Consider the following 19,715-nt stretch of genomic DNA (forward strand, 5'->3'; position numbering starts at 1 on the left):
CTAATCCTATCATGTGCTATCCTTTAGATTATGATGATCTACCATGCATCATGGTGCAGCGAGCTAAAGAGGATCAAATTCCAAGTTCGGGACAGCGGTGGAAAAAATTTCAGTCACAATGCAAGATCAAAAACAAGTGTTGCAAGTTGATTATTGATGGAGGGACCTACACCAACATCATAAGCAAGCATGTGGTGGATGCTTTAGGACTGAAGGCATGGCTACATCCGCAGCCACATTCCATTGAGTGGTTGTACAACTCCAGACGTTTGAAGGTGACTCATAAGGTACGCGCAAAGTTCAATATTGGCACGTATTAAGATGAGGTGATTTGCGATGTTGTGCCAATGGATGTGTATCAGTTGCTATTAGGTCGTCCGCGGCAATATGATCGCAATGCTATACATGAGGGGAGGTCTAACACTTATGTGTTCCGAGATGTTGGCATCAAACGGGTGTTGCAACCTATGGGTAACAATGCTATCAAGATTGATCATGTGTTTGCTGTACGCAGGGAGCCTTTGAAGACCGTCCCGAAACCGAGGACGGTTTCTCTTAAAGAGGGGAGGATGATGCGATCACCCTAGGTAATATTGTTGTTTCACCATTGGTGCTAAATAAGATACCTTCGAAACGAGACTCTGATAGTGAGGGAAATACATCAAAATATATTGTGCCTGCTTTACGTCAAAGAAAGGTGTTGCATTCAACAAATCAAAGAGGTATATTAGGCTCCATGCCTTGCTCACGAAATATCCAAGGAAGTCAAAAACAAGACATTTTATTCAGGGGTCCAAGTATTGGTGAGATGCCTATTGAGATAATTCCTTCAGATGAAGTGGAGCCTTGTTTTAGAACTCCATGCAACTACTTGTACAACTCTAATCAATAAAGCAAGCTTACATGAAGGTCAAAGTCTCCTAGTTTTTAGTTTTGTCCCAGCCGTATCCTAGCTGGATGCTTTATATTTTTTTCCTTGTTGAGTCCGATTTGTGATTCTGTTAGTTACGGGCTTAGCCTAGGTGCCTGCGTGTGCCTATAAATAAAGGCCATATGGCCATGTAAAAGTTAGGTTTTAGTTGGAAGTAAAAATACTCCAAAATTGCATCTGATGGATGCGCCTTATCTGTGCTCCTGCGTCCCTTGTTAGGGTTTGATGTTTGCATGGTGTTTCATCGGCGTTGATTGTTAGGACACAAGCTTCAGTTCGGTTCTTGATCAGCAAGGGTCGAATCATCTCTATTTTGCATAGCATCTACTACTTTTCTTCTCTGCTCCATCTGTTAATCGCTCCGTCACCGTGCCGCTGCTGCCGCTGATCATCATTAGCATAATCCATCCATCTAATCTAGCTATAGTACTACTACGCCACGGTGCTACTTCTTTCCACTATATTTTCTTCATCTAGCTACTACACGTTTATAAGCATAGTCTATCATCTACTGCTGTTCGTTCTTGCTGGTGAACTCATTGCTACTGTGTGTGCGTGCGGTGAAAGATCAAGCCACTCCAAAAATCGTCTCAACACTACTTGAGGCGCATCAGTTTACTCCTCCGGTCATAGCGGCGTAGTGCTTAGGCGAAGCCCTGCGCGGATCACATCACCATCACCGTCACCACGCCGTCGTGCTGACGAAACTCTCCCTCGACCCTCTGCTAGATCAAGAGTTTGAGGGACGTCATCGAGCTGAACGTGTGTTGAACTCAGAGGTGTCGTATGTTCGGTACTAGATCGGTTGGATCGGGAAGACGTTCGACTACATCAACCGCGTTAACCTAACGCTTCTGCTTTCGGTCTACGAGAGTACGTGGACACACTCTCCCCCTCTCATTGCTATACATCTCCTAGATAGATCCTGCGTGATCGTAGGAATTTTTTTGAAATTGCATGCTACGTTCCCCAACAGTGGCATCCGAGCCAGGTCTATGCGTAGATGATATGCACGAGTAGAACACAAAGAGTTGTGGGCGGTGATAGTCATACTCCAACGTCTTATTTTGATTCGGTGGTATTGTTGGATGAAGCAGCCCAGACCAACCTTACATGACCACGTTCATAAGACCGGTTCCACCGACAGACATGCAACTAGTTTTGCATAAAGGTGGCTGGCAGGTGTTTGTTTCTCCAACTTTAGTTGAATCGAATTTGACTACGGCCGGTCCTTGTTGAAGGTTAAAACAGCAAACTTGACGAAACACCGTTGTGGTTTTGATGTGTAGGTAAGAACGGTTCTTACTAGAAGCCCGTAGCAGCCACGTAAAACTTGCAACAACAAAGTAGAGGACGTCTAACTTGTTTTTTCAGGGCATGTTGTGATGTGATATGGTCAAGACATGATGTGATATATATTATTGTATGAGATGATCATGTTTTGTAAAAGTTATCGGCAACTGGCAGGAGCCTTATGGTTGTCTCTTTATTGTATGAAATGCAAACCCCATGTAATTGCTTTACTTTATCACTATGCGTTAGCGATAGTTGTAGAAGCAATAGTTGGCGAGACGACAACGACACTACGATGGAGATCAAGGTGTCAAGCCGGTGATGATGGAAATCTTGACGGTGCTTTGGAGATGGAGAACAAAGGCACAAGATGATGATGGTCATATCATGTCACATATTTTTGATTGTGAAAGGACATGCGGTGCCCCCATGTGTGGTTTTGGTAATTGATGACATTCTCTATGGACTAATGGTTGCATTGAGTTATATTTGAAGGATTTGTCCATATGCATTTCTTGATGTCCATGTGTTGGTTTCAAGGAGTTTATGAGTTGACCAAGGTGCTATTAAGGAATTATTCTAAGATTGGTCATGTGAGTGTTGAGCTTATTGCAATCATGTCTTGAAGAAGAAGATTGTGTGATCATTCATGTTTACCTTCAAGACATCATCCAAATGAAGAGAGTTGGAAAGATTCAAGGTTGATCAAGACTAAGTCAAGAGTGAATCAAGTTGATCAACTCACAAAGCGTAGAAGATGTACCGAGAGGGGTCAAGTGATCCCATGGTATGGTAAGCATTGTCCATTGCGCTTTGTGTACTAACCCATGGTCTATGTGAGAGTTCTATGTGGAGTTAGGTACGTGTTCATGGGCTTGCGTCAAGAGGAAGATATCACTCAACCCATGGAGAGGATGACATCAAGTGGTGATCGTCATCAAGATTGTCGTGTGCAAGTTCAAGTGGAGCATCACGAAGAGATCAAGTGCTTGAAGCTTGCCATCCATTGTGGTGTCAATGGACTTGTGAAGATGTGCCGAAGAGTGGCTCACCCATAGTGGAGTATGGGGGAGCAATCATCTAGTCTTCATAGAGCCAATGCAATCAAGAAAGGTGGTCCAACTTGAGGGAGTCAAAATCGTCATCATCTAGCTCAAGTGGACCATGTGCAAGGCAAAGGTTTGACCTTGATAGGTTTTCTATTTTACCGGTCTCATGGTGGTAGTTGGGAGACCGGGTTATAGGAACGATTGCGGTAATATCAAGGGGGGGTCTCAATGAGTAGCTTGATTGTATCATTCGTAGAGAGCTCAAACCATTGCATCCCTGCATCATCTTTCTTGGTTCTTGGTTGGTTATCTTTGTGAGTCTTAGATCTTATGGTCATCTTGATGACAAGCTCGAGTTCTTCGAAAACCGATTTCTTATGCATCTTCATCAAGATTGTGTTTGCTCTTGTCTTTAGCTTTCCAACAAACTTGATTTCGTCGAATTCGGAGCTCGTATGCGAAAGTTGTGGCTATTTTGATCTTACCTGTTTTACATAGAGAGGTTGTACCACCCCTTAGAGCGGTTGTACCAGTTGACCGGTAGAACCGGTGTTTGGAGTGGTTGTACCGCTCCAGAATTGGTCTGAAGGTTGTACCGGCCATGTACCGCTCTACCACCGGACTAGTTTCTGTTTTGGAGCGGTTCTTGGGCGGTTGTACCGGTTAGTTTAATTTAACCGGTACTACCAGTTCCCAGGTTGTTGTACCGCTTAGGCCTTTTTCCTACAGGTTAGTTTTTCCTCTACTTTGACCGGTTGTACCGGTTCATGCACCGGTTGTACCGGTCTTACAGTTTTCTGCACATAACGGGCAGATTCGTGGGGACCTATAAAAGGGGGTCTTCTTCCCCATTGAACCTTATCCTTTGAGCTCGTGTTCTTCCCCCATTGTTGACCTTGTTCGAGCTTGATAACTCTCAATCCCTCCATGGATTCTTGCTTGTTTTTTAGGGAAAAGAGAGAGGAGATCTAGATCCACATTTCCACCAATCTCTTTTTCCTCTATGTGAGGGGAACCCTTTGGATCTAGATCATGGAATTCTTGGTGTTCTCCTTATTGTTCTTCCTCTCATTTTCCTCCCTAGCATTAGTTGCTTTGGTGGGATTTGGGAGATAAGGACTTGGGCACTCCGTATGCCCTTGCCATTGCATTTGGTGCATCAGTTTGAGTTCTCCACGGTAATACGTGGAAGTTACAAGTTGAGAAGCTTATTACTCTTGGGTGCTTGGTACCCTTGAGCTTGTTCCTCTTGGATGCTTGGGCGCCCTAGATGGTTGGTGGTGTTAGTAGGACTAGGAAAGGGGAGTCCTACTCCTACTAGGACTCCTCCTCTCCTGGTGCGCCCCAAGGGTCGGCCGGCCTCCCCCCCTTGCTCCTTTATATACGGGGCAGGGGCACCCTAGGACACACAAGTTGATCATTGATCTCTTAGCCGTGTGTGGTGCCCCCCTCCACCATAATCCACCTCGGTCATATCGTTGCAGTGCTTAGGCGAAGCCCTGCGCCGGTAGCTTCATCATCACCGTCATCACACTGTCGTGCTGACGAAGGTCTCCCTCGACACTCAGCTGGATTGAGAGTTCGTGGGACGTCACCGAGCCGAACGTGTGCGGATCACGGAGGTGTCGTATTTTCGGTACTAGGATCGGTCGATCGTGAAGACGTACGACTACATCAACCGCGTTGTCGTAACGCTTCCTCTTTCGGTCTATGAGGGTACGTGGACAACACTCCCCCTCTCGTTGCTATGCATCACCATGATCTTGCGTGTGCGTAGGAATTTTTTTTTGAAATTACTATGTTCCCCAACAAATAGTAGCAACCAAAATGAAGAGGAAGCGTGCGGGGTCCCAGATGGTTTGTTTGACATTTCACTTGAGCAGAATCAATGGCCATGATTGGCTAAGGGCCGAGTACTTTTTGTCTGGTTATACATACCCTGCCTACTTGTTTCGGTGATGCTTTTGCATGTTCGAATGGTTTTTCCATCAAATTTTTTATGACATAGAAGCAAATAAACAATTTTTCAAGCAATGAATGAAGGGCACAAGGATGCCTTGGCAAAGATCATGACATGTTGTGTGATCCTACAAAACATGATCATCGAGGTAGAGAGGATATGTCCAGCCCAATGGTCTATAAAAATGTTGGCACAACTGTCAGGCTTCGTAGGCACACAAACCGCATTCAAGCATTTCTCGAGGCGTACCAAAAGATTGAAGACCGGGCTCCATGATCAGCTATGTGGGACCTTATTGGAGCTAGTTGGGAGATAGTGCGTTTATATTTCTTTAAAGCTTTTTTACTTGAAATTTTTGTTTAATTGGATTACTTTTTGTATTCAGATTAATGATTTGTATTAGTATTTATTGAATTTTTGAATTGTTCAATCTAAATTCAAGTAGTAGAGTAGATAGAATAAAACAGAAAATTAATATGGAGACAACATTATCGTGACTTTGAGTTTGCGCACAATCTCCGCAAATCTCCAAAAAAATATTATGAAGCATGCTCCATACACACTATGGAAGCTAGAAATTAAGGCGAAAAATATGAAGCATGCTCCATACGCTAGAGTTGCTCTAAGTTTAAGGAAAAGATTGTTAACATGTTTACACCTAAATCAGATTCACTAGTACTAAAAAATTAAAATAATTTATAAATGTTTAATTAGTTTATTGATGGTTTATAGAACATGGAAACAACCAAATAAATACCTATAAATACATGATGCAAAAGGAACAAAGATGAGTAAAGAAAAAAGGAAATCCAGAATAGAAAGGAAAGAAAAGTAAGCAAAACCAAAATATTAAATAAATAAACGGGGGAGGGGGGATAGCATTCACCTTAAATGGGTCGCACCAAATCCATAGTAGTGGGGCGACCACACACATGAGGAGGCTAGTTAGAGGGTACCTGATGCGGAGCATCCTTCCATCATCCCCATGGACTCTACATCAACACATCAAACACCACGTGGACCGATGACAAGAGCTCAAGCACACGCAATGGTAACCGAGGTGAACTCCTTCCTATTTGACATGCATACGAACTCGAATGCAACTTGGTTACTACCTCACCAAAATGCTCTATGTATCATTAGGTACGAAGAAGGACACTTCCAAGCAGCTGAGGAGCACCATAGAAGGAGAAGCACCCCAAGTCACCAAGGAAGAAGGAGGAGTCCCACAGGAGCAGGGCGGGAAGTCCCAGGCGACCCCGTGTGCACGGGCCCCCGAAACCCCGTGTCCACGGGCTACACCGGGAGCTACGGCTGTAGCACCCTGTGTGCATGGGCGTGTACCGTGCGCACGGGCCCTGTGTGCATGGGTTTTGTTTGGGCCTCCACTTCATCCACCTCGCCCCCAGGCCTATATATTTTGTACCTAGGGTTATGTTTAGACTTAGCAAAGTATTGGATAGACATTGAGAGAGCTTTGCTCATCTTTCCCCTCCTCTTGGAGATCAAGACCCCTCTAGGGAAGAACCCTAGTGGATTATTAAGGCCTCCTCTTGGAGAAGATCAACACCAAGACCTCGCCTCCTTTGGAGTGGGAAGAACTTTACCCTAGTGCTATTTTCCTTCAATTGTTCTTGTATGCTTGTGGATCTCATGTATGCTATTCTAGTGGATGTGTGATTTGGGTTTTGTTTGAGTTTCTCCCCTTGTGTTCTTGTGTGTTCATCACTTTCCCCACCTCCAAGTGTGAAAAGATCCTCTCTAGGGTTTTACCCTACAACATCTTGGTATCATGAGCAAGGTTGATTCACATCTTGGAACCCATACCCCCCATCTGCTAGCTTGATTTTGTTGTTTTCGAGCATAGGTGTGCTTTTTGCGAAACCGTAGGAGTCCTTCGCCACGAAGCATAGGTGTGCTCCCCCTTGGTGAGGTACGTACAACCGGAAGAAAAAAAGTGAAGCATGTGTGTGCTTCATCACAGAGCACAGATGTGCTTCACGCGAAGTGTAGGTATGCTCCGAAGGATGGAGCGCAGGTGTGCACAAAAGGGGGGGAAATAGGTAGTGCACAAATGCGCTTCAGATGGAGCACATATGTGCTTCATCATGAAGTGTAAGTGTGCTCCGACGGATGAAGCACGAGTGTATCCTGAAAAGAAAATAAAATGAAGCACGGACGTGCTCCGTGGACAAGCACATAGGTGTGCTTCATCGTAAAGCATGTATGCTTCATTGGGGCACAAGATGTGCTTCGCTACAAGCATAAGTTGAAAAACAAGGCCATGAGAGATTGCATGCATGTCTCTCGGTGAGCCGGCTTTCGAAAAGCACTAACCGTCACGTGTAAATGTAATCCATTTTGTCACGACGGTTTAGACTCGAGAGTTTTTTTCTAGAAAAAAGAGAGAGGGGAAAGAGAATTCTGCGTAATAGCTGAATGTGAGTCTCTCCTTAACCTAACTCCTATGGCTTAGCATATTGTTCAACGACTGTCGTAAAGATTAAGCTCGTGAACTGCTTCTAGAGTTCTCGTCTAGTTTCCACGTTAAGCTGAGCCCGATCACATAAACTCCATTCGTCACCAATCCAGACTCACACTCACAGAGACACCAGGCGGACGAAGACGAAAAGACTCTTCAAGTTTCGTTTAGCAGGTGGTTGCTTAGCCCCAAAGGCTCGGTGAGTAGAGTTCATCAACCATTCCTCTTGGGAACTCTTGCCTACAGCTTCACGCCTTCACTTGCCAGAAATGGTTGACAACGTGCTACCGCCCCCTTCACCTTTCCTGGCCACAAGTGGTCCGGGTTAGGCAAGAGAACCTTTAGGTTAGGCACTTCATACCAAAGATTTCTACATGTTCAAGTTCCAACAAGCAGAACGGCCTCGCCTTGTGCTTCACCAATGATCCAGGTACAGAGGACAAGATCCAACAACTAATGGTTCCTGTTATTAAGAATGGTTGGCCATTGAAGAACTGATATAGGAAGGAAGACCAAATATATTCACCCGTTGCTCAAAACTTCAATAGGCCACCAGAAATTACCGGTGAACCAGCAATGTACTATGGTGAATCCTTTTCACCTCAAGTTAGATATGCATCAAGAACAGGATATATAGTGTACCTTTTCTTGAGATTCACACCTCAGAAGTCAAGGATCCTGAGATTCTACAGCTCCAGTCACAGCATGAGTGATTGCATGAAAGGGACATTCGGTCGAAGGAAAACATGTCAACAACAATAAAAGGGCCTAATGCAAACAGCGGCCAAATAAATAAATAAAAATCTCAGCATATGGAGCACACAATGAGAACATGCAAAGATATAAAACTGCAAGTGCAACAGAGAAAAAAAATGATTTCACTGCACGTCTACCAGTCGTGCTCAAGGGACCAATACTAGAAAGGGACGAACCATTATAAAGTTTACAATAATATAAGCAGAAAGATGGGCATCAAAAATTTGACAGTAACAAGATGTGAAGCTTCCCGTATACTGTTCGCTATGCCATCCCTCTCATGCTTAATTTGGCAGTTTTCCTTGTACGGGTTATATCTTGATCAACCATACTTCTGCCAATTATGCATTACCTTACCAGAAAGACCTGGTTGTCTATATTCATGACCTTCATCCAAACTTTTCTTCCTGCTCACCGCCCAACACATGTCAGCTTGCATCCTAATCCACATGTTAGCTTCTTCTCATTGTATACGCAATGCTTTCACCAATCCAGGGATTGCAAAAATTCCTGACAGATTGTTAATTGCTGAACAAACTATATTACTCATACAATGATGCAATCAGATTAACAATAGCCATGGATAAACCTCAGGACAGAAAAATAAAAGCATAATTATTGATCACTTGGGATTATGATTGCTACTCTAGTAGAATACAGGTGCATGTACCCAGAGGCCAAGTACTTTTCCATGTACATGGTAACACAAGACAAATCTCGTCCAGAAGCGTAAACTAATATCATGCTTTCTAGTCAAATACTACCTCTGCAACTTAATATAAGATGTTTTTTAACACTATGACAGTGTCAAAAAACGTCTAATATTAAGTTACGGAGGGAGTATTAACTTGGCCATACGCTTGCATGGTCCTTGCAGACATAGTCCCTACTCAATTCACAGTTTCACACTCACAGGAAAGACCACTGAAAAATGGTACACTGGCCCCTTAGATTTCTACAAAGTTCAGGCAACATATATAATAGTTCGAGCTAAAAGGAACAAAAAGTGGTGTACTCGATAATCTGCATTAGAGTGTATATGCATGAGAAGCGCCCACAAAGAAAACCGCATAAATATGGACATTGCTTGAGCAAGAAACTTCTGAGAACTGACACCAATGATGATGCTTCAGGAAAGTTGGAGAAAGTCTATTCAACCAGACCAGGCTTTCAGGAATCGCTTTATGTGGAGAGAGCCTGCAGTGATTCCATTGTAAAGAAACTCTTGAACCACCACACCTACTGCATCCTTCTCCTTGCTTCTTAGCTTGGCTTACCATCTTCTCTAAAACAACCGTGCTCTGCCCCCCAATATAAGTACTCACCTGCTGGCCAAACAAGATGCTAGAAGCCAGGTAGACACTGAAACAGGAGTTTGGGCAGAGTAATAGGGCCACCTCTCTTTGGTCTGTGTGCAGTATTAAGCGAAATGGACAACAGCATGCCTGTAGTCAGTAAGATGTATTGCTCAAGCACTCCAGCGGCGCTGATGATCAGGAGAAGACCCATGGTAGTGAATGGCGGTGGTTTTGTTGTTACTGACTTTAGTCATAATGTTGTTTTCATTGTGGATGGTTGTGGTATACTTGGATCTAAGGGGGAGCTCATGGTGAAAGACAGTGATGGAGAACAGATACTATTCATTTCTAGAAAGGTAATACATCATAAGTTGCTGAATAGTAACTCGTAGATAGGCTTATTTTCTCTATTACCAGTTGTTTGAAGTGCTTCACCTGAATTAAAAGCTAATCGATTAGGTTGAATAGTGAAAACTTAACTGTTGACAGCCAAGACAAACACAAATGATCTCTCTCACTCATGTCCGTATACCCTATATTTCTTTGAATATCACCAGAATGAAACTCTCTGTGTGCTCCATTACAGGGAGGAATTGTACAGGCTCTAAGCACGCGGAACAAATGGAATGGGTACTCAATGGATTACCAAGGGAAAAACAAGTTGGTCTTTAGCCTAACTGATCCCAAATCATGCATAGCAAAAGGTGCACCGGTTAGAATTCACATTGAACCAAAGAGGCACTGCAATAATTGGGATTTCGAGATCTGTGGATCTTTTGCAGATAGGAACTGCACAATAATTGATTGCACTGGAAAAATAGTGGCGCAGGTATGCCATCCATACCTTGATAATTCTTCTACAAGCAATACATTCTACATATGTAATTGCAGTGAATTGTATTTCTTTTGTAGAGTTCCTTTGTGTCATGTCACTAAATTACAAAGCATGTGCATATATTTGCTTCATATGGCCAAGTTAGTTGTGAACTACAGATTCCCCATGAGTCATAATTAACAGAATTACTCCACGACAACACGGGACAGGATAAGCAAAGGCTATCCTAAAGTGAGATATTGCCATGTTGGTAAAGGGATGGTGTTTATTTCCAGTGGTTTTGCTTGATTGTTATTGTTGAGATCGAGAGGGAGAGCAGTACCTTCAGACAGCTCGAGCTCTCTTGTCTGGTTGCCCGCGCGAGTTATGTGTGTGTGTGTGTGGCGGCTTGCACAGAAACTGGAGGACTGGATGCCCCCTTCTAGGTCAGCACGCTCACATGGGCTTGGGCCCTAAGTGACAAAGCTTGAGATGGGCTTGGGCCCATACCTGTTCAACTGTTATTATAAATGTCTATGCAAGTGTGTCTAGTAAAGTTTATAAGAATTTACATGCATGCCACAAGAACATACATATCTTTTGCAGATAGATACTGCACAATAATTGATTGTACCAGCAAAATAGTAGTGCAGGCATGCCACACATACCTTCATAATCCCCTGCAAGAAAAAGTTTCTACATGTGCTTTTTCAGCAAGTTATATTTATTTTGTAAGATATATTTGTGTTATCACAAAGTTACTAGATGTGTATCTTCTTCTTTATATCACAAAGTTACTAGATGCACATCCTACTGAAACACAAGCTTGATCTAGAGCCAAGGTTGCTTAGATAAATTCACAGTTCATCCTCTACCTCATGGATCGCCAGACACGCGGATTACCACATAAAAGACACATGCGTGTGTGGGTGCGACACACCAACGCTTGATCCATTCAAGGACTGAACTCATTTGTAGAGTTCGACTGTGTTATCACAAAATTACTGAGTACATGCATATCATTCTGTCATGGATTATAATTAACAAGAATTATTCCATGACATCAGGGAAGAACAAATATGCTATCTAAAGTGAGATGTTGGTTACTTAGTAAAGGAATGGTGTTTGACTATTTCCAGTGATTTTGTTTGATTGTTGTTCTACATGTCTGTGCAAGTGTGTCTGGTAAAATGTATAAGAATTTCAGTGCATGCCACAAGCATATGTGCATTACAAAAAAGATAGAGATCTAACAAATATATTCTTCAAACTGTAGATGGGGAAGAAAGAGCTGATAGAAAGTAATGACTTCTACCACGTGACAGTGCAGTCAGGATGTGACCAGGCTTTTATCATTGGGGTGATGGCAGTTCTTGACAACATCCATGGAGAATCCACCAGATGTTAATAAAATGAATGGGTGAATTTGCTCACTTACAGCACCTACTTTAGTCTTGAAGTAGAGGTCAAACGAATGTATGTCCACTGGCAAGTGACAACATCCCACTGTATCAGGCTATCAGCTACACTGTATATTAGATTTAGCCAGTTTTCAGAAGTTAGCAAGTGATTAATTGATGATGTAGTAGTGCCAGTTTATTATATGAGCTTAACATGTGTGCTGCTCAATTATGTCTTTGACAAATAGTGGTACACACAACAAAGCAAAAGGAGCACACAAAGACACAGGCGCACATAACATTCCTGAGACAGCTTTATGAATCTATATTGACTACTCTATGTATTGAAATAACAGGTCACTGAATAACGAAGTATCTACCCATTGAACTTGGCTCAATTGAGCATATTATGCTTAATTAGCAGGATATCATGATCTTAACACTGACGTCCTACGAAACAAGGTGTTTTGCAAAGTTTTAGCAGATAAACACAATGTTTTCATTAAAATAGTTAAACCCGCGTTAGCTTTTCTGGTACTCAGTTTATGAGACTTCTAAGCCAGGCTGCTACGCGCCTCAACATGCCATACCTTATGTTGCAAAAACTAGAAAGTTGCTAGTACTAAGTAACAAATATGTTTAAGAAACAACATAACAAGCATCACAGCAGAAGGGGTAACTTGCTCAAAAAACAAAGAAGGTGTAACTGTCAAAACTGTATGCTCAGACTTGTTATTCTGTAGGCATGGTTGTAGGAAAATTGCGCACAATGTGCATGACAGTTGAAATGATCAACTACCCTTTCCTAAAATATTTTCTCTACTGGAGTGAACAATGAACAACAAGGCACAATACAAGTTAAGTACCTCTGCTAGAGGGTAAATTACTTCCATCGTGTTCTTCAACTGCTGATTCCCCCTCATTTAGGTAACAGCTCCTCCAAAACGAAGCGGGTTCTTGACAGGCAGGTTCAAGTGACTGGATGATCTTATCATCTACCCAGGGAGTCGACAAATCATACATGAGGTGTTGAGGAGCGTGTCAAGGGTCCATTGAGCAAGTGATGTAGCACTACTGCAGCTGATCAGCAGGCCCCTTGAAATTACAGCTCCACCATTTGCTTCCCTTTATGGAATTCATCGAATCACTTCAACGCATACACGGAGCACCAAGCTGCTTGTCCTTTTCTTTCTAGCATGAAATTTTGGATTAGTCTCTCAATAGTTCCATACCCTTGGTGTAACCAAGATGTCAATGGTTACATTTGAGTTCTTTTCGACTGAGTGTTCTGCAAAACCACTAGTGTAAAAATAAAAAGTCAGTATAATGCCTTCCAATATTCAATCATGTTTCAATCGAATACAGGTGCAGTACAGTTCACATGACTAGACATGTATATAAAAATCAGGAATTTCGCAAGTCAGGTCTCTAATGTCTATAGAATAAGATTAGCGTGTGCAGTAAAATATTGCTCACAGTTTCTACGGACTCGAACAGACTATTAATCACAATCACCACCACTGATTAACGCTGCTATATATCTATGCTGAACTAAAATGTGAAGTAAACATTAAACAGGCCACTCAACCTATTAAATCAAACACATTTTGGAGAGTTAACATGATAATTATTAAGTTATACTCCCTCCGTCTGAAAAAGCTTGTTCCTCAAATGGATGTATCTAGCACTAACTTGGTGCTAGATACATTCATTTGAGGGACAAGCTTTTCCGGACGGAGGGAGTACGAGTTTGTATGGAAATAGTTCAGATGTGCAAAATGTAGTAGTTAGTATAGTTGATGCAAGAGGCCTTTGATTCAAAACAAAGACTAACCAGAGCTTGTTCTTCTTATTTGGACAAGCGCCAGATGCCCCATAATTCGCACCGAAAACAGTCAAGATGCTGTTCCTTACATTCTCCATTGTATCATTCAGCTATACAGCTACTGAAATGTCTACGCTTTGGGTTACAGGAGAAGGATCTTTCCAACTCGATGAAGCACCCCCTGCTGCAATACGCATTATATGATCCACCTCACCAGGCATCCCAGACTTTAAAAGGCAGCTAATAAAAGAATTGACTACTATACTGTCAGGGGTACACCCAGTCTCTACCATTTTATGGAAAAATGTGATGGCTTCTGCTATCCTACCCTTCATGCAGTGCCCAATTATCAAAATAGTATATGTATACTTGTCGGGATGACATCCTTTCTCTTCCATCTCCATTAGAATCATGTTTGCTTCGTCCACCTTTCCACCCTTGCACAGTACATCAATCACAGGGTTATATATAAACGCTTGTGGTGCAATGTCTGTTCTAATGTTCATTTTTTTCAAAAAATGAAGTGCTTCCCCTGATCTGTTCTGCTTACAAAATGTGTGTATTATGATACAGAACGTGTGTGCATTTGGTTGAATATGATACTGAGACATCTCAGTCCAAATCTTCATTGCATCATCAAGCTGTCCGCACCGACAATATCCATCAATCAATGAGCTAAATGTCACAACATCAGGAAGGCAGCGACGAAGTATCATTTGCTGATACACTGCCACCGCATACCCCATATTCCCAGCCTTGCCATATCCATTGATTAGCACATTGTATGTGACCACATTGGGTGATGTCCCACACGCAACCATGTCATCGTATACTGCCATTGCATCCCCCATCCTGCCAGCCTTACAGTAACCTGAGATTACTGAGGTGTATGTCACTACATTGGGCTTGCAAACACCATCTCTCTGAAGCCTCCTCAACACCTCACGACCCTTACTCACCTCCTTTGCCCTGCATAGCCCATTCACAAGAATATTATGTGTGACAGTATCTGGTGAGCAACCAAACTCATCCATCCTTTCGACCAACTCGAGCGCTTTTTGAACATCCCCCACCTTGCAAACCCCCTTGATGATGACATTGAAGCTCCACGTGTCCGGAGAATATACTCTCCCCTGGATCCACCCCTCAAACAATGCCACAGCCTCCTGCACCCGGCCACGGCCAATGAACAAGCCCATGAGCTTGTTATATGCATACGCTTCAATGGAACAACCAAATTGGGATGCCTTTGAGAGCAATGCTGCAGCGGCATCAAGAAGGCCTGCGGTGGCGCAGGAACCGGACAGGAACGAGAGAAAACGAGCATTGGGAAAGTAACCAGACTGGTCCGTCATTTGGTCGAACAGTTGGAGGGCATCAGTGTGGCGGCCGGACTGGCACATCAACGAGATGACGTAACGGTAGGAATGAGCGGACGGGGGGATGGCGAGCTGGGAGTGGGGGGAATGCAGCGCAGAGAAGAGGTGGAGCGTCGAGGAGGCGCAAGGCGCGTGGCGGAGCGCGGCGGCGGCGGCGACCTGGGAGGGCGCGAGGCGGCGGAATGCCGGGAGGTAGTGTGGCAGGAGTAAGGCGGCAGTCGCGAGCGCCTTGGCGATCCAAAGCTCGGCGTCGTGCAGGGGCGGGTCCTGCGGCGGCGGGCGGTCAATGGGGTTGTAGGAGTGGAGGAGGCGGAGGAGGGGGTGGCGAGGGGGCACCCGGAGCTGGAGGAGGCTGTGTAGGAGGAGCTGGGGAGGCATCGGAGAAGGCGGCGGCGGAGGGTAGCTTGAGAGGAGGAGACGTCGCGGCGGCGGTCATGGAATCACGGCGATGGGGGGAGGCGGCGTAGGCCGCATGGTGGTGCGTGTGGGAGGGAGAAGAGGGTTTGGCCCCTTTGGGGCTTTTCTGTAAATCTGTACTGTGCACAGCGCTCCAACGAGATCTAATATGAATTTGATTTGAAGCACACATCCACTTGTTTCGCTTGAATTCGAGTCTGTGTTACTTAAATGGTTTTGAAGAACTTATGAAACAGTAGATTATTTGGAATGTGGTGGTGTTGTTTTTTCGAGAAAACTTGCAAACTATTCATCAATCGTCAAGGTGATACAAAAAACACGAGAAGTAAAATTTACATCCGGATCCAACCACCTAGCGACGACTACAAGCAGGAGAGCGAGTCGAAGGCGCGCAGCCGTCATCGCCGCCCCCCCCCCCCTTCCTGTCGGAGCCGGGCAAACATTGTTGTAGTAAACAGTCGGGCAGTCGTCGTGCTAAGACCCCACACGACCAACGCACCAGAATAACAACTGTCGCCGAGAGAAGCATAGATCGGAAGGATCCAACCTGCAGACACGCAAATGTAGATGAACGAAGACCGGATCCACCAAGAGAAACGCCGACCGAATCCTACGAGATCTGCCAGATACACACCTCCACACGCCCTCCGACGACGCTTGAAGCATTGTCGGGATGGAGGCTAGGCGGAGGGAACCTTATTCCATATGCAAGAAGTCCTCGCCGTCTCGTCTTCTTGAGTATGACACAAACCCTAACAATAACTCAGAACAACACCTAAAATGAAGCTCTCTCGCCGGTAAGGGTCGGGATCCACCACGCCTCCATGGTCCAAGGACCATAGGAGACGAGGCGGACCGGCGGCAGTGGGAAGCAGGAAACCCTATATGCGAGTTCGCAAGAGGGTGTTGTTCTTGTACGAATTGTTTGCCAATGATATGAACATGGATTCCAACGAACTTTCAGAAAAATGGATAAAACTCATTAATATTAATAGGATCAAAATCAAATCAAATTCACGTGTCGAATACCAATACAAACTGTTATATCATCTCCGTGAACTTGCGGCACTATGATTTGCACATAAAGATGGCAATGAACTAGGGTTTGCATAGGTATACAAATATTGAACCATGCATGTGCCGAGGAAGATGTGTGTTAATTGTACATGAAGATACACATAGCATAAAAATGTGTCCATATCTAGTCAGGTTCCTCAAACTGGTCCTAAACGTTCAGGTTGACCGACAACCTCCTCTCGGCTGTCTCGCCGCTCCGGACACCGCCATGGTACATCCCACTATTCTTGGACTACACCTTGCCCTCTATGTGTTTGACAAAATGTCCTACCAATTTTTGTGATTCCTTTCTTGAAAAACTATGGACTCTGATGATTTGTCAGATGAGGAGTATGGAAGGACGGGGCTTGATGAGTTAATGCAAAAGGAATTCTTTGATTCGTATGAGTCGGACAAAGATGTCGAGATGTTGATGATCATGAGCATCCATGAGGAAATGTACAGGGAGGTGGAGCACGTTCTGAACTTCAAAGGTTCGATCTGAGGGCGAAGAGTTTTGAACAAGGATAGGGCCGCTAGAGCGTGGCTCCTCTATAAGGACTAGTTCCATTCCATACGAACAATCCCTAATACATGGCTTCGTCGACGCTTCCGTATGTGCAACCCCTTGTTATTACGCGTGGTGGAGGGAGTGGAGGCACATGATTCCTACTGCAACCTCACCAGGGCTACAGGCAACTCTTGTTTTCTGCTAAGCAGAAGTGCACGACTGCTATAAGGATGCTTGCACTAGGTGCCCCGCTGAAGCCGTTGGCGAGATGATCCGGACAGGGAGTGCACATGCTTAAAGACCGTTGTTAGATTTGCATGCATCGTGGTGTAGGTGTTTGGAGCCGAGTATGTGAGAGAACCACATCATATAGAAAAGTTGATGGCTATTGGAGCGGCAAGAGGCTTTCCAGGTATGGTCGGTTCGATTGATCGCATGCATTGGCTGGAAGTTTTGCGTGGGATGCACCAAGGTCACACCAAAGATGCCACCATCATACCTGAAACAGTGATATCAAAAGACTTGTGGATTTGGCATGCTATTGTTGACATGTCTGATTCTCACAAAGACATCACTATCCTCCAACGATCTTCCGTGTTCAGGAGACTTTGCAAGTAGGGGAAGCGTCGTCGTACAACTACACTGTCAATGGGCACGACTACAACATGGGTACTCCCTTGCAAACAATATCTAGACTCAGCGGGCGTCGTTCATGAAGACCGTATCTGATCCCCATGGCAACAAATAGATATTCTTGTGATATTCTTATGTTTGTAGATGCTCTAAGCTCATTGAGGATTGAGGATGAGTTTAGAGCATCTACAGCCGGGCATCCCAAACCCGCCTCATACGCTCGGGCGGGCAGTCCGGTCACTGACCGGTCTGATGCGGCTTGAACTACGTCGGTATTTCCCCAAAGAGGAAGGGATGATACAGCATAGTTACGGTAGGTATTTCCCTCAGTGATGAAACCAAGGTTATCGAACCGATAGGAGAACCACGCAACACCACGTAAACAGTTCCTGCACACAAAGAACAAATACTTGCAACCCGACGTAAGAGAGGGGTTGGCAATCCCTCACGGCTAAAAAGATAGGTAAAATTGTAGTAGATTGAATCAATAAATCTCACGGGAACGCGAGATATAATAAATAAATAAAAATTGCAGGAAGGTATTTTTGGGTTTTTGGATTAATAGATCTGAAAATAAAAGCAAATAAAAATAGATCGCGAAGGCAAATATATAAAGAAGAGACCTGGGGCCGTAGATTTCACTAGTGGCTTCTCTCGAGAAAAATAGCAATGGTGGGTAAACAAATTACTGTTGGGCAATTGATATAACTTCAAATAATCATAACGATATCCAGGCAATGATCATTATATAGGCATCACGTCCAAGATTAGTAGACCGACTCCTGCCTGCTACTACTATTACTCCACACGTCAACCGCTATCCAGCATGCATCTAGTGTATTAAGTTCATGGAGAAATGGAGTAATGCAATAAGAACGATAGCATGATGCAGACAAGATCTATTTATGTAGAAATAGACCCCATCTTGTTATCCTTAATAGTAACAATACATACATGTCGGTTCCCCTTTTGTCACTAGGATCAAGCACCGTAAGATTGAAGCCATCACAAAGCACCTCTTCACATGGCAAGAAAGATCGATCTAGTTGGCCTAACTAAACCAAAGATTCGAAGAAGAAATACGAGGCTATAAGTAATCATGCATATAAGAGATCAGAAGACTCAAATAATTTTCATGGATAAAAACATAGATCTGATCATAAACTCAAAGTTAATCGGATCCCAACAAACACACCACAAAAAGAGTTACATCAAATATATCTCCAAGAGACCATTGTAGTGAATAGTGAGAATCGAGAGAGAGAGAGAGAGGAAGCCATCTAACTACTAACTACAGACCCGAAGGTCTACAAAAGACTAATGACGCATCATCGGAGAGGCACCAATGAGGATGATGAACCCCTCCACGATGGTGTTTAGATTGGATCCGGTGTTTCTGGAACTTGCGGTGGCTGGAATTGATTTTAGTCGACTCCCCTAGGGTTTCTGGAATATCGGGGTATTTATAGAGCAAGAAAGCGGTGTAGGAGGCCACTGAGGTGGGCACAACCCACTTGGGTGCGCCTGGGGGCCCAGGCACGCCCTAGTAGGTTGTGCCCCCCTCGGGGCACCCCCAGGTGCTTCTCCGGCCCATTGGGTGTCTTCTGGTCCATAAAAATTCCACAAAAAGTTTCGCTGCATTTGGACACCGTTTGATATTGATTTTCTGCGATGTAAAAAACAAGCAAAAAACAGCAACTGGCACCGGGCACTATGTCAATAGGTTAGTCCCAAAAAATGATATAAAATGATTGTAAAACCTCCAAGAATGATAATATTGAAGGAAATATGCCCTAGAGGCAATAATAAAGTTGTTATTTTATTTTTCCTTATATCATGATAAATGTTTATTATTCATGTTGTAGGATCGAAAGTATGTCTAGAGGGGGGTGATTAGACTACTTGACCAAA

General features: G+C 43.9%; 2 protein-coding genes across 2 annotated transcripts; one reads left to right on the top strand and one right to left on the bottom strand.

The window, feature by feature from the left end:
* Nucleotides 1-9,895: 9,895 nt before the first annotated feature.
* LOC125538409 (LURP-one-like protein (DUF567)) lies at nucleotides 9,896-12,355 on the top strand. The gene is made up of 3 exons (XM_048701667.2): nucleotides 9,896-10,125; nucleotides 10,356-10,598; nucleotides 11,860-12,355. Exons 1-3 carry the CDS (start codon nucleotides 9,901-9,903, stop codon nucleotides 11,989-11,991), a joined length of 600 nt encoding a protein of 199 aa, XP_048557624.1. The 5' UTR covers nucleotides 9,896-9,900; the 3' UTR covers nucleotides 11,992-12,355.
* A 331-nt stretch (nucleotides 12,356-12,686) lies between these two features.
* On the bottom strand, nucleotides 12,687-15,736 carry LOC125538408 (uncharacterized). The gene is made up of 2 exons (XM_048701662.2): nucleotides 13,818-15,736; nucleotides 12,687-13,282 (listed from the first exon to the last, which is right to left on the bottom strand). Exon 1 carries the CDS (start codon nucleotides 15,563-15,565, stop codon nucleotides 13,919-13,921), a length of 1,647 nt encoding a protein of 548 aa, XP_048557619.1. The 5' UTR covers nucleotides 15,566-15,736; the 3' UTR covers nucleotides 12,687-13,282; nucleotides 13,818-13,918.
* Nucleotides 15,737-19,715: the final 3,979 nt, after the last annotated feature.

This window comes from Triticum urartu, chromosome 2A (assembly GCF_056163025.1).
Source record: "Triticum urartu cultivar PI428250 chromosome 2A, HENAU_Tu73, whole genome shotgun sequence".
NCBI lineage: Eukaryota > Viridiplantae > Streptophyta > Magnoliopsida > Poales > Poaceae > Triticum > Triticum urartu.

What these genes read in the sequence shown, in the direction of transcription:
- LOC125538409 (XM_048701667.2), top strand. Translation starts at nt 9,901, where the DNA reads ATGGACAACAGCATGCCTGTAGTCAGTAAGATGTATTGCTCAAGCACT. An exon ending in TACTATTCATTTCTAGAAAG is followed by an intron (nt 10,126 to 10,355) that starts GTAATACATCAT and finishes GCTCCATTACAG; the next exon opens with GGAGGAATTGTACAGGCTCT. An exon ending in CTGGAAAAATAGTGGCGCAG is followed by an intron (nt 10,599 to 11,859) that starts GTATGCCATCCA and finishes TTCAAACTGTAG; the next exon opens with ATGGGGAAGAAAGAGCTGAT.
- LOC125538408 (XM_048701662.2), bottom strand. Translation starts at nt 15,565, where the DNA reads ATGCCTCCCCAGCTCCTCCTACACAGCCTCCTCCAGCTCCGGGTGCCC.